Source organism: Heteronotia binoei, chromosome 5 (genome assembly GCF_032191835.1).
Source record: "Heteronotia binoei isolate CCM8104 ecotype False Entrance Well chromosome 5, APGP_CSIRO_Hbin_v1, whole genome shotgun sequence".
Lineage (NCBI taxonomy): Eukaryota > Metazoa > Chordata > Lepidosauria > Squamata > Gekkonidae > Heteronotia > Heteronotia binoei.
This window is the reverse complement of record NC_083227.1, coordinates 120,843,072-120,857,723: the sequence shown is the minus strand read 5'-3', so window position 1 is coordinate 120,857,723 and position 14,652 is coordinate 120,843,072. Positions and strand designations below refer to the sequence as shown.

At 39.9% G+C, this 14,652-nt stretch overlaps 1 protein-coding gene across 1 annotated transcript in view; it reads left to right on the top strand.

The window, feature by feature from the left end:
* Window positions 1–14,652, top strand: part of GALNT10 (polypeptide N-acetylgalactosaminyltransferase 10) — a 76,545-nt gene that overhangs the window by 34,378 nt on the left and 27,515 nt on the right. The window contains exons 4-5 of the mRNA XM_060240277.1: window positions 2,678–2,844; window positions 9,739–9,924. Of these exons, the coding sequence (XP_060096260.1) occupies window positions 2,678–2,844; window positions 9,739–9,924 (353 nt within the window). The remainder of the gene's footprint in view (window positions 1–2,677; window positions 2,845–9,738; window positions 9,925–14,652) is intronic.

Genomic DNA, 14,652 nt, shown 5'->3' with positions numbered 1-14,652 from the left:
AATTATTTGATTTGTTATAGTATGGATGTACTTAGTTGTTCATGTGAGCTGACAGAAAATGGTACTATACTCCTGGTGATGGTGTTTTTTCCTAAGCTGTAACTAGGGATGATTTTCAAACATACCCAAAAATAGCTCACCAGTATTTTTCAGATATATTGAGGTATCTGTATGGTATTAGGGATTTTTTTGAATACTGGGAAGTGGGTCTCAAAACATTCAGGAGTATCTAGGAATATTGGGGGCTAGCATAGTAAGGCTTACAGGACTGTTTTTCTTCAATTTACAGTATGTATGTGTCAGCCTCATATTGCCATGTCTTGATATTGGTTTGCCAGGTTGGTTTGTCTTGGATTCTGTGGTTTGAAATTAGTTCTGTTGGATCTTGCAATAGTGTCCCTTTCTTAAGTTGGTTTGTTTTGGATTATGCGGTTAAACATTGACTGATGTGCTCTAGTTTGACATTGATGTTGATTCTCTGATTTGACATTTGTTTGGCTGCAAAAGTGTTCCCAGGTCTAGTTGGTTTGACTGGATTCTCTGGTTTGACATTGACTTGGATTCTCTAGTTTTATGCTGGTTGTGTTAGGCTTGCAACATTGGCCTGTGGTTCTGCTGGGATGCCCTAGTTCTGCATTAGTTCTGTTGGACTTGTTGATTTTGTTTGCATCGGGAAGCTTTTGGCTGGTGGTTACTTCATTTGCTGTTGTGCATTTGGTTATTCTTTACCTTGGAAAGTGTAGGAAAGGGCACATAGTTATTTTAGGTCAAACTAGTTCTAACATTTGAAAGTCTTAACAAAAGGGGAGATCCAATTAACATCAAAAAGTGTGGGGGTGGGATGATAAAACTTTCTTTTCATACTTCTGCAACTTCATACTTTATGTATTCTCAGTCTTAATGAGATTAAATGTTCTGTAGTGCTCCATTCCCTGCCCAGCTCCTTGCAGTTTTTTTGTAAACAGACAGTGTTGAGCTCCAGACATTTTTACCAATCCATAGCATTGAAAGTGTAACTAAAATGGGCTGGCCAGTAGTATGGGATAAATTGAAAAAAAATACATCTTAATTTTCATCTATTCTCTCCCATGTGTTTGCTACTATAGTACTCAAAACCGCACCTCAAAAAGGATATTATAGCATTGGAAAAAGTCCAGAAAGGGGCAACTAGAATGATTAAAGGGTTGGAACACTTTCCCTATGAAGAAAGGTTAAAACGCTTGGGGCTCTTTAGCTTGGAGAAACATCGACTGCGGGGTGACATGATAGAGGTTTACAAGATAATGCATGGGATGGAGAAAGTAGAGAAAGAAGTACTTTTCTCCCTTTCTCACAATACAAGAACTTGTGGGCATTCGATGAAATTGCTGAGCAGTCAGGTTAAAACAGATAAAAGAAGTACTTCACCCAAAGGGTGATTAACATGTGGAATTCACTGCCACAGGAGGTGATGGCGGCTACAAGCATAGACAGCTTCAAGAGGGGTTTAGATAAAAATATGGAGCAGAGGTCCATCAGTGGCTATTAGCCACAGTGTGTAGATATGTGTGTGTGTGTGTGTGTGTGTGTATGTATGTATGTATATATATAATAATTTTTTTGGCCACTGTGTGACACAGAGTGTTGGACTGGATGGGCCATTGGCCTGATCCAACATGGCTTCTCTTATATTCTTATGTTCCTGAGCTGCCAAAGGAAAATACATAATGAAGTATAAATGTCTATTTCTTTGTAGCTTCCAGCATCCTTTTTTCTATTACTTAATTTGATGTCTTGTTTGAGCCTACATGTGGTTAATCAAGCAATTCTTTTTCTGTCCAGGGTTAAGTTGTTGAATTAAAAAAAGTTAAGAATGATTTTAGGAAGTATGGGTAGACTTCTAACTTTGTCACAAGGTTGAGATGGTTTAGGGGATGCTGTGACTGTTCTTTCTGGGTATCTGGCTATTCCTGAGTAAAGTCTTCAGCAAGTACTTTGGGGAATTCTTTTAATATATACACCATAATACATATATCTTGAAATAAACTCATGAAACTGTGTTAAAGAAGGGCTTTTTAGCCCCACCTACTCCAGGAAATGTTCTTGTTATTTGCATGGCTAGCCATGAACAAAGTGAAGTTTTGTATAACTTAATATAAGCAAGAAACCAAGGTTAAGCCACCAGATATTTTTTGTGGTATTTTGGTGAACGATATTTTTATGCACTATAAACGTTGCTGTAAATGTTTACATTTTGGGCTGTTAGTTGGCTAACTAAAGGTACGCTCTGGACAGTTTATTATGTTGTGTGGGACATTACATAAACAAGTTCCACAGTATCCTATAATTAATAATGTTTTTCTCACTGTTTGCAGCCAGATCTTAAACAACTGAAGAAGGATGCAGAGTTGCTTCAGTTTACAACTCTTCCTGCATCTTCTGTAGCTTTACAAAAGAGCAAATTGTTGTGAATGTGGCAACTGGCCCTTTGGAGAGACTTTTGGATACTTTTTACTTTATGTATATAGAATGAGAGTCAGTAACTTGGGGGGGGGGAGATTATACCTCTCTACCTAAAATGAGGTAGGCAAGTGCTTTTCTTCATGACTGTACAATACCTATGATATATCAATGTTTAAGTATCTTACATTACTAATACTTCATGTCTATTAGTTAACTGTTGTCATCTGTCTTCCAGCTGCAATAACAAACTGTACCTCGAAAAACTCCCCAACACCAGTGTGATAATTCCATTCCACAATGAGGGGTGGTCATCACTTCTTCGAACAGTGCACAGTGTTCTGAATCGCTCTCCTCCTGAACTGATAGCTGAAATTGTGCTGGTGGATGATTTCAGCGACAGAGGTACTTTTAATCTTGAAGTTCATAAAAACAAACTCTGCAACCAGGTAATATAAAATCACTTCGACTTGAAATAAATTAACATATATTCCTTCAGCTGCAATAATAACATTGGATTTTGACTCTTTGTGGGCAAAGTTTATGTGAGAAAGTTCATTGTACACTGAGGTTACAAAACATTTTGAGACTCAATATCTGCAATAGAATCTTTTAGATAAACAGGAGAAAATAAGGTAGAAATTGTTAGTTCACTTTATGCATCATGAGAATAAATTTCCCTTTAGAATGAATAGACATCTCCCAGATCCTGTGACATTCTTATTATTGCTTTTCAGACAACTGGGAGGAATGTACAGGTGCCTCACAAATTCTTTTCTATGATCTTTACAACTTTTAACTGTTCTCTTTCTGTATAAAGAAGTAAAGAAGGTTGGCTAAAAAAGGAAGTATTTATCAGCTACCTTTACTCATTTACATTAGATTTCTAAACAGAGGAGGAGACTGGATTACACTGCAACAACTAGTATTGAACTCAGTATTTAGGGATTTATTTGTCACTTTTTAAAACCAAGAGTTCAAATTAATTTAAATAAAACACATAAAAATACTTAAATTAAAATTATATGATGTGATTTGCTCATTACTACACTACCACTACACTACCACAATTTCTCTAGGAACACATTGGGTAGTTTTATTCTTTCAACAGTCCTATCAAGTAGATCAGCCTGAAAGAGAGCAATTTGCCTAAGACACAGTGTGAGGATGAAGCAGCATCTCAACTGTGGTATCAAGTGAACTGGGGTGAAAAGTGTATGAGGTTTATGTTGCAGTCAATTGATTAACTAAGCAGTGGTGAAGAGGGTTGTTTGCATTATTAATAGCACACTTATGGGGGAACTTCCTGCATGCTTATCAGTTAGGTGATTGCATTTGAATTCAATTGCACATATTTGCATGGCTTTGATCAACAAATTTGTGTTATTGATCAATGTGTAATATAGTATTGCCTGATAAAGGGAACTGCCAAAGTAAACTTATTTTTTTAGCCTGATTTTATAACTAGAATGAAGAGATGAAGTGATTTGTTATGAAACATGACCCTAGTCCCATCTAAAAATTATCATTTATTATTTCTGAAAAAAAAACTTTGAGCAGAATACATTATATCTTGACAACAACACTGTGAGATAGATTGAGAATGACTAACCCAAGATCACTCAGAGAGTTTTATGACTAAATTGCCTCCCCAGTCCTAGTTCATTATTCCAGCTACTAAACTATATTGATGGTTTTGAATATTTGAAAGTATCTGTCAATACACAAATACATGTTGTCACACAGTCAATACGCAAATACAGGTCCAACCCATACTGTTGAATACAGGTTTCTCGTTCAATCCCATAAAGTGGTTTTGAGGATGCCGCTGATGTTAATGCATCTTTATTTTCAGAACCTTTTTTTCATTTTTACCATTTGCTTTACTTCCAGTCTTTTTCCAGTTTATGGTACTACTCATATGCACAAGTAAATATAACATTCTCCTTCAGTGGGGGAAGTCATCCAGGCTGGTTAGGTCATGCCTCCTCTTGCTCCAGGCTGGGCTATGTAAGTTTTTGTATTTATTTATTATATTTATATCCCGCCCTCCCCTACTGGGCTCAGGGTGGCTAACAACAGTTAAAATACATAGTATTGAAATAGAAATACAATGAAGGCATTAAAAATCACTTCATACACTTGCAGTTACAATCCTAAAATCCAAGATGGTGTCAGCATTATTGGTTCATATTTAGCATATGACCCTTCCTTTCCCAGATCTTCATCATTAGATGATCAGCAGTTCTGGGTCTTTTAGTATCAACTATAGACTACTTGGTTCTGTGGGCTCACTTCCACACAAGGCCTCTACAGTGAACACTTCTACCTCACCAGAGGGACATCAGCAAGAAGCATTACAAGCAGATATAAGTAATATGTGCCCTGAGGAGATAATTGGTGATGATGATGATATTGGATTTATACCCCACGCTACACTCTGAATCTCAGAGCGACTCACAATCTCCTTTACCTTCCTCCTCCACAACAAACACCCTGTGAGGTAGGTGGGACTGAGAGAGCTCTCACAGAAGCTGCTCTTTTAACAACAACTCTGTGAGAGCTGTGGTTGACCTAAGGCCATTCCAGCAGCTGCAAGTGAAGGAGTGGGGAATCAAACTGATCAAGAGGGTGAGTCTCCTACAATTCCCTCATCTGGTAATAACCACAGATGCCAGCAGAAGAGGGTGGGCAGGAGTACACTGCCTGAACCAAGTAGCCCAGGGCAGGTGGAATCATACAGAAAAAACAAACCACATAAATTAGCTAGAAATAAGAGCAATCAGACTAGCTCTAGTGGCCTTCCAGGACCTCCTTCAAGACAAAGAAATGTTAGTGTGAACAGACAACATGACAATAAAGGTACATATCAACAATCAAGGAGGCACCAAGGCAATTCTTTCTACAATGAAGCGAAGCTACTCTTTCAGTGGACAGAGCTGCATCTAATGAGTCTTAAAGCACAACATGTTCAGGGTCTTTTGAACATTCAAGCAGACTGGCTGAGCAGAAGGGACCTAGCTCCAGGAGAATGGACTCTGAATCATGATGCCTTTCGGGAAGTCATGGTTCATATTGGGATACCAATAATGGATTTATTGGCATCATCCAACAACAGTCAGGTGCTCAGGTTCCTGTTGAGGTTTTTCAAACCCCAAGGAGAGGGTGAGGATGCTCTACTACACAAATGGACAAGCGGCCTATTATACACTTTCTTTCCGACTCCTCTTATCATCAGGGTCCTAAACAAAGTGAGGAGAGAGGGAGTGGAGGTGATATTCATTGCACCCTTCTGGTCAAGATGCCTGGGGTTTTCAGAACTAGTAAATATGTCAGTGACTGCCTCATGACAACTAGCCTCAAGGCAGGATTTCTGTAACAGAGACCTGTCCTGCACCCGGATGCAGCCTGGCTCCAGCTAACAACCTGAAGACTGAGTGGGCATGTTTAGAAAGTCTGGTTTCCCAAAGGAGATAGTGGATATCATGGTGCAGGTGAGAAGACCAGCAACTAGGCTTATATATAACTATACTGGATCTGCCTTCAGAAAATGGACCACTAAGAAAAATATAGACCCTTTAAAGTCATCCTATAAGGATAATTGTCCTTTTCCTGCATGAGCGATGGAAACAAGGGTTGAGGCCAAATAAATTAAAGAGATGTATAGCAGTTATTGTTACAGTTCTAGGAAATGGGAGTCCAGGATTCAGAAGCAGACAACCTTCTCCAGCAATGACAGACCTGACAGCCGCCCTCCTGGACCTGACCCAGTTTGGTGAATGGCCTGCCATGGCACAGGGCGAGCTAATCTAGCAGGTTATGGACCATCAACAAGCGGTGCAAGACTGCTGGTTGCAGGAGTTTTCCTGCCTTTGGGTGCAAAAACTGGCAGCTCCAGACAATCCCCCATTGGGACCCTTCAAGATCCCAAAAATGGAGGTCACTGATGATTTTGAAGAGTTTCTGGGTACATTTGAAAGAACCACTACCACTGCCACTTGGCCAAAGGCACAGTGGGCAACTATCCTGAGACCATTCTTGATGGGACCAGCCCATCCAGAGACATATCAGAATATGAATCCTGCTGATGTTGCAGATTATGACAAGGTGAAGAAGGCAATTTTTAAAAAGATGCATGGTGCTCCTGAAACTTACTGGCAACGGTTCTGCTCTTACACATTAAAGAAGGGAGAGAGCCCTTTTGAGATCACATATGCCTTGAAGGAATTGGCTTGAAAGTGGCTGAAGGCTGACGGCCTCTGCTGAGTGCATCCTAGAGAAGGTAGTGGTAGAGCAGCTGGTCCTAATAATGCCCTCCCTGTGCCAAGTACAGGTGTTACGCCAGCAACCAGTCACCTTGGAAGTGGCTGCCCAGCTTTGGGACATTTTTTGGGACACCGTGAGCATTTCCTGCACTGGAAAATAAACTGGTGGTCTCAGAAGAAAAAGGCAAGAAAACCCCAGATATGAAGGGGCCATGGCCAAAATGACAAGATGTCCTTGGAAAAGTGAGGGGGGAGACCACACGCTGTTGTATGTGGGTGGGGGATGAGGCTTTCTTGGCTTCAAGTCCCCTTCCCTGTCACTGCTCCCAATTCCTGAAGGACACACAACCAATATAGAGGATACGGCAAAGGTGACAACTGACCCAAAGTAGACTGACAGAGTGGAAGAGAAGCACCCCACTGCAGGGCCAACCTGGGGTTTGTACTTCACCTGTGGCCAGCCTGGGCATTTCCCATGGGATTGACCATATTTTAAATTTATTTATTATTTTAGTATATTTCTATTCCGCCCATTCCTCATAGTGCTCAGGGCGGAGTACAACATATATGGAATGTGACCCCTCTATTGTGGTGCTTCGAGCGACAGGGGCCCAGGTGAATCCTCCTCTGACAGTCAGGGCAGAAGTGTTTGGTCCCCAAACTGAGCAGAAGTATTCGGGTATGCCTCAGTTTTTGCACTGTCAGTGTCAATAAGATCTCAAGGTTCGATGCATACCCGATGCCCTGGGTCCCACAGCTCCTAGAACAGCTAAGTCAAGCTCATTTCCTCACCACACTTGACATGACAAAAGGCTACTGGAAGGTCCCCTTGCACAGACAGGATAGGAAGAAAATGGTGTTTGCCACTCCATGGGCCTATACCAGTTCGTGACCGTTTGGCCTGCACAGGGTGGCTGCCACATTTCAGAGATAGATAGATCTTCTATTGGAAGGATGCCAGGGCTATGCCACAGCTTACATAGACATTGTGGTAATATACAGTCGTACGTGGTCAGACCACTTCCAACATCTGGACACTGTGCTAGGTCTGGTTGCAAAAGTGGACCTACACCTTAACACAAGAAAATGCACCTTTGCTCACCCCCAACGTCAGTATCTCGGCCAGATTTGGCCAGTGAGTTCCAAGATCGAGGCCCTTCAGCAGGTCAGGCAGCTCCTGGGATTGGCAGGGTACTATAGTAGATTTGTGCCCCATTATGCCTCACTGGTGGTGCCCCTTTCAGACTTGTTTGTCTTTGCCTTTGGACTTGGCACTGCCAGAAGACATTGGAGAAGTTCTTCTTTGTCCTGGTGTCACCTCTGGTCCTACAGGCTCCCTGATTTCACTCGTCCTTTTCGCCTCTACACCAGTGCATCAGGCATGGGGTCTGGGGGCTGTCTTGGCCCAAGAACAAGACAGAGTCGGAAGCTGTTACCCTGAGAGCTCAGATATTCCACACTAGAAAAAGAGCCGTTGGCTGTCAAGTGGGCAGTTACCTCCCTTCGGTACTACCAGTTTTGCAACACATTTACCCTTTTCACAGATCATGCCATCTCAAGTGGATCAAAAATCGTAGAGACCAGAATGACAGGGTTCAGAGATGGATACTGGCTTTGCAGTCATACTCATTCTATGTCCAGCATCACTCAGAGAGACTACACACAAACACAGACTTCCTTTCACACTGGACCACAACCACTGTGGAGCAAGAGCCACCCAAGGGGAGGGGGTGTATGATGGTGATACTGGGAGGTACAGGCCCATTTAAGGGTTGGGAACCAACAGGTGCATGGCGGGGATATTTAAGCAGGTTTTTGGAGGAAGCAGGAGAGGAAGGTGAGGGAAATACATGCATGTGGATGTAAGCAACAGTGGTGAATGAAGAAATAAAGGTGGAAAGCATTGAAGAGCGGACTTAGTCTGCTTCTTTTGTTACACTGTTTGAACCTGTAAAGTCTACAGTTAAAATTTCTTTCATGTAACTATGACATCAGCCAGGAGGATTTTGGAACTGGAAGCCTCGTCAGTCAAATGTGAGCTGTCTTATTTTCCACAAAGACTGTAGTATGAAAGACAGATCCTTCCTTTGTACCAAAAGTAGCCTTAGCCTATCATTTAAGCCAACAGTTGATTCTTCCTTCCTTCTGCTGAAAATCTTCTCATGCGACAGAAAAGGTTTGGTATAAATTATATACAGAGCCCTGTGCACATATATAAACAGAACAGCAAGTTTTCAACTTACAGACTTCTTATTTAGCTCAGCAAACCTGAGGGGAAAGGCATCAAAAACTACTATGGCTTCTTGGATTAAGCTCTGCATTCATAAGGCATAAAAGATTCTGGGTTTAAGGAGCTATAGAATGTTAGTGCTAATTCCACAGTGAGACTGCTGGTAGAGGAGATTTTCAGAACATTGTTGTTATCTACATTTGTGAGACATTATAGGATTGACCAGTTGAACTCTGTTAAGACAGCCTTCTGGACAAGAGTCCTATAGCAAGTGGTAGATTGAGGATGTGCAGGTATTGTATTTAATTTTTTGTCTTCCCACCCTTTTGCTGTCTTTGGTATTTAACCAGCTTGGATGACTTCTTTCACTGAAGGAGAAGAAAACATTGGACTTATCCGAAGGTTTCTTCTCTTCAGTGGGGCAAAGTAATCTGTTTCCTACCTCAAAAAGAGAGAGAGAGAACTTGTAACTACTGCGTTTGGCCCACAAGAAAATGTGAGGATGTAGATATGGAGCTGGGTTGTATGTTGACAGGAATGTCAATCTTGCTCCAGCCCAGGAAAGTCATACAAAAATTTACAAAGCCTTTTCTGGAGCAAGAGGAGGGTGACCTAACCAGCTTGGATGTCTTCACCCACTGAAAAGACCTTCAGATAAGTACAATGTTTCATTTCCAAGATATATAAAATGCAGGAATGTAAATGTAAAAATGCAGGAATGCTGTTCCATGTTCTGAAATATGCCTCTGAATCTGGGGATGTAATCAGAAACTAGTTTATAAATCTTTCAACTCCTTCATGCAGAACACCTAAAAAAGCGTTTGGAGGACTATATGGCACAGGTTCCCAAAGTGAGGATTCTCCGAACCAAGAAAAGAGAAGGACTGATAAGAACCCGGATGCTCGGGGCTTCTGTAGCAGTAGGAGATGTTATCACCTTCTTGGATTCTCATTGTGAGGCCAATGTAAACTGGTTGCCACCTCTATTAGGTAAGGAGAAGATTTGAAACAATGTGTATTAATCTGTCAGTCACTGGACAGTTGTTGCTATGTTGTTTATGATATTTTCAGATTGCATATCATATCCATCCATCATCTTGAAATAATCCACAATATAACCTTGTGTGATCATTAAGTCAATGAAATAGGTCTATCTGTAGCTTAGAGTTGGTTTCTATATGTATGCATCCCTTTCCTCCCTTCATTCCAAATAAAGAGGCTAGAATCCAACCAAATGCAAGTCCCCATTTTGCCTAATGTCTGTTAGGCTAAAAACTGTTTCCCAACAGCTAAGAGGGAGAGAGGAGAGGGACTGAGGTATCATTCCATCTCCAAGGAGAGTTAGGAACTCTGTTTGAATAAAAACTGATTTTCAAACTTTTTGAAAACTCAGAAGTTGATCCCTTCTCCTCAGATTGAGCCTGCAAAAAAAAAAGTTTTGAAAGCAGTGAGACACTCCATACAAATACTAAAATTCAGTCTTAAATAGATTTGCTGTGCCTTTTTGAGACAAAATGTTTAGAGAGGGGTCATCAGGGGAAGGGGAAAAAGAGGGACTATAGTTCATTGGTACAGTTAATATTTTTCAAGAAGTTAAACTGAGGTGATGAAGCATCAAATTCTAGACCTATTGGGGAAATTAGAAACCAGTAAGTCTCCAGGTCCTGATGCCACAGGGAATTTAAGGGAATTCAAATGTAGTGTCAGTGGGCCCCAATCTACATATTTAAGTATCTGTAGATGGGGGGCACACTTGGCTAATAGTATTTAGATTCCTACAACGATTAAGAATTTCTCAAACTTTTTCTGCATGCTTGACTTACTCCTTATTTTTTTGGCAGTCATTCTACAAACATTTGAATCAATTTGGGCACAGTTCTTCTGAACATCTGCCTTCTCTGTGCATTGTCACAGTTGTGAAGTCAGTTTATTTTTTTCTGCATGTTCCTTAAATAATGAGGATTTTCAAAGGAGGTTGCTGTCATCAACAGTGTTGTCATTGATGGCATCACAGTGCCCCTAAATGACTCTAAAATATCTATATTGATACAGTGTTGTAATGACAGCATAAGCAGGTTCTCTGAATTCACTTTTTAAAAAGAAAGTTGTGAATACAGAGAATTTTTTTTTACGTAAGTCTCTATCCCTTTTCCTCACAGATAAAAGTGAAAAGGCAGGTCTCCACAAGGAAAGAAGCTAGAGGCTTTTAAAAAAAATGAAAGCTGGAAATTCAGAGAACTTGCTTTTTTTTGTAGAAGAAGCCCAACACGAACTTATTTACATATTAGGTCACACAGTGTCACCATTGTTTCACACGGGGCTTTATTGTAGAAAAAGGCCAGCAGGGACATATTTGCACATTAGGCCACACCCCCTGACACCAAGCCAGCTGGAACTGCATCCCTGTGCGTTCCTGCTCCCCCCCCCCAAAAAAGCCCTATCATTATAACGCTATGTCAATGTTTTAGGGCTGTTTTTTAAAAAATAAAATTAAAGTACTCATCTTCAGGGGAGAAGAGAAGGAGTAGTTTGATGATGACAACAGTCCAATCATTGAAAAGGTGAGCTGGAGGTGGGTGGGACAAAGAAAACTGACTGAAATGTTACACACGAGCAAAAGCCATCTCAAAATTGGCTTCTAGAAAAAGACTGAAGTTAAAGTGTTTTAAAAAGAACCAGAAAAAACTTGTGGAATAACCAGAAATTCAGAATGAAAACTAAAAGTACAAAAATGCATGTGGAAATAAGGGGATAAACTTTAGCAGAATGGGGCCAGAACTGACTGGAAAAAGGCGTGCAGAAAAGTCCACAGTTGAAACTATGTAGATGGTTCCTTTGAAGAGGTATTCTACTTTAGTAAGAGACTTTTCCTCTCCCCCCATCCTCTTTTATTGTCACAGAGAGACTAACAAAATAATTGTGATGTCACATGTACCATGATTAACTGATAATCTTTATATCTCCTTGACCCATTTTCAAATAAACATTGGACAATACTGTTAGTTGTTTTTTTCATCATGTTAAAGTGGCAGAGTGATGCATGATTAGAACATGTAAAACTCTTATTGGCTTGAGATTAATGTTGTTTATCATCCAAATTGTATGCCACCCTTGAGTAAAATAACAGATAGCCTGACATGAATAAGGGAGGGCTGTGGCACAGGATCCCTGGAGTTCAGATAATCTCTTACATTGTCCCTCCTTTTTTCTCCCTTGCAGTTTTGCAAATATGTTATGGTAGATACAACCATCAAGCTGTGACAGCTGGTTCTTTATAGGGTCTGGACCAGCTGAGATGACTGCTATGATACCTGTGAGACTACTGTATCAGTGGGGCTCCCACAAAAATCAGTGTCAGCTCTGTGCTTAGATCGGCATTCCTCTTATCCTTATTCTGAACTGCTTTTGAAATTAGACTTCCTCTTGTGCCAGATAAATAAATCCCTTTCCTTTTTTTTAAATGAACCATGTGTATATTTGAAATGGTATATGCAAGTCTGCTGTACCAGTCAGAGATTAAGCTCTAATCCTCCAAGCAATTTGCCTTCATCATTACATTTATTTACTTTATCAAGCTGGTTTTCGTTGTTACTCATTTCCTTCCCCTGTACATGTTATTAACTGTAGTATTTCCAGCTTGAGAAAACTTTGGCACCCATTTTGCTTATACTTGTTCCTGTTGTCTTCATCTTGCAGCATGTTGGGTGCTTGCCAGTGCTCTGTTGAAGAATTATGATGTAGTAGTAATAATGATGATGATGATAAACAACTTTAGTGTATATGTTTTTACAGGAATTTACTTACAAGGGGTGTCTGGATAAGCCAAGATTACCTATTAATCAGAAAAAGGACACAAGCTTCGCAAAATTAATATTAGTAATAGACATTATTTTATTTCAGGAATGCTTTCCAAAATATTTTTTTCAATGGCTGGTTGTTCTAATGATCCTGTAATTTATGATCTGCCAATTCTAATGATCCTCTAATATATGAAACTGTATGGCTTTCATGTTAGCTTTCTGACTTTAGAAAATATGTAACTCAAAAGCATTTGCAGTATTTAGAGCAAGTAAAGTTGTTATAATTAAGTTTAAGCAATAAAGATATCCTGTTTAGTTAAAAGAAAGTCTACTTTTTCCCATGTGTGCAATTAAGTCTTAAATTGACATTCAAGTTAACAGTTATGTACAGTAATAATACTAATAATTTTAGTGTATATGTTTTTACATTGATGGACTTATATTCCAAGTTGTCTTGCTTTGGAGTAAATATGGTAGTATATGAAAGAAGTCCCAGATGTTTAGGAATGCACTAGTCTTATGCTAACTTAGTTCAGCTGTTATAATTTCGAGGGGAAGCAGATACAGTTCTTTATCTTGCCAAGTTTGTCTGAATTATTTCCTGCCTAAATTTGGCACAGAACTTGAAAGCACATTAGGATTGAGTGGCACATTAGATTTTTAAATGTGTTGTGAACTTGTACAAAAGATAGGTTAACTACTGTTTCACTGAATAAAATGAGGGCTAAGTATCATGCTGTATCTGAGGCAAATGAAACAATCAGTAGTGGCATTTAAAGGGTAAAATATTTTAAATACGTATTAAATGCCAAACAGATAGTAGATTGTTACATAGAACAGAAAATAATCTTTGGATCAATGAATACTTAAGCTTTATTTAAGGTACCTGAATACATGTTTTATTTTTGGCTGGCACCAAGTAAATAGACTTTTTAGATGCATACATTTTCAGTAATTGTATATACATACAAACACGAACCATGCAGTTAAATAACTTGGCTAGTTATTTCAAAATCTGATTTTTTTTAATTTCCACCTCCCATTTGTAGCTGTCGTTATATTCTTGCCTGATCGTAGTGTTATAAATCCATAACTTGCATACTTCCCAGTCTGTGAATGTGTTAAAGGTACTACATTCATGTCAAGATCAATATCAAACAGTTTCCAAGTCCCTCCACATTTCCCTTTCCAAGTCCACTTCCTACAAAGTTTTCCACCTGCCAGTAAGGGAGAGTGTGTAGCTCAGCCTTTGCTTTGCATGCAGGAAGACCTAGGTTCAGTCTCCAGTTAAAAGGACTAGACATCAGGTGATATGAAAGACTTCTACATGATATCCTGCAGAGCTGCTGCCAGTCTGAGTAGACAATACTGACCCATATGGACCATCTACTAGGCTTTTTGCTCCAGTTCTGTTCCCCCCTCCTTTCCTCAACTCCATGTTTCTGCTACCCACGATTTCTTGAGGTCTGTTTCAGTCTACTGCCTACTTTGGTCCTCATCATTTAGCCTCAATAGCACTTCTGTCTGCCTTCTTTCCTGCAGATATAGTACATTTTGCTAAGCTCTGTAAGTTTTCTCCACAGCCCCCTTTCCAATTAGCCCCTTATCTCTGTTTCTTTCTCCCCACTTGGTTGATCTTCTTCAGTTCATTACTTCCTTTCTCTTCATTCAGTTATGAGATTTCTCAGCTTTCAAGGATATGTTCCCACCAGTTAGACATTTATTTTCCTTACATAAGTGGGATTGCAACATTCTGAGTGCTCTGATCCTTGAGGAGCTGGAGTATTCTTGAATATCATACCAGTTTGAGAAACTAAGAGTCCAGGGTTTCACTGTCAGAAGTTCAATACAACTATCAACCAATGCACCCTTTCTTGAATGTATGAACAAGTTCAAATAAGTAAAGTAAAAAGTAAAA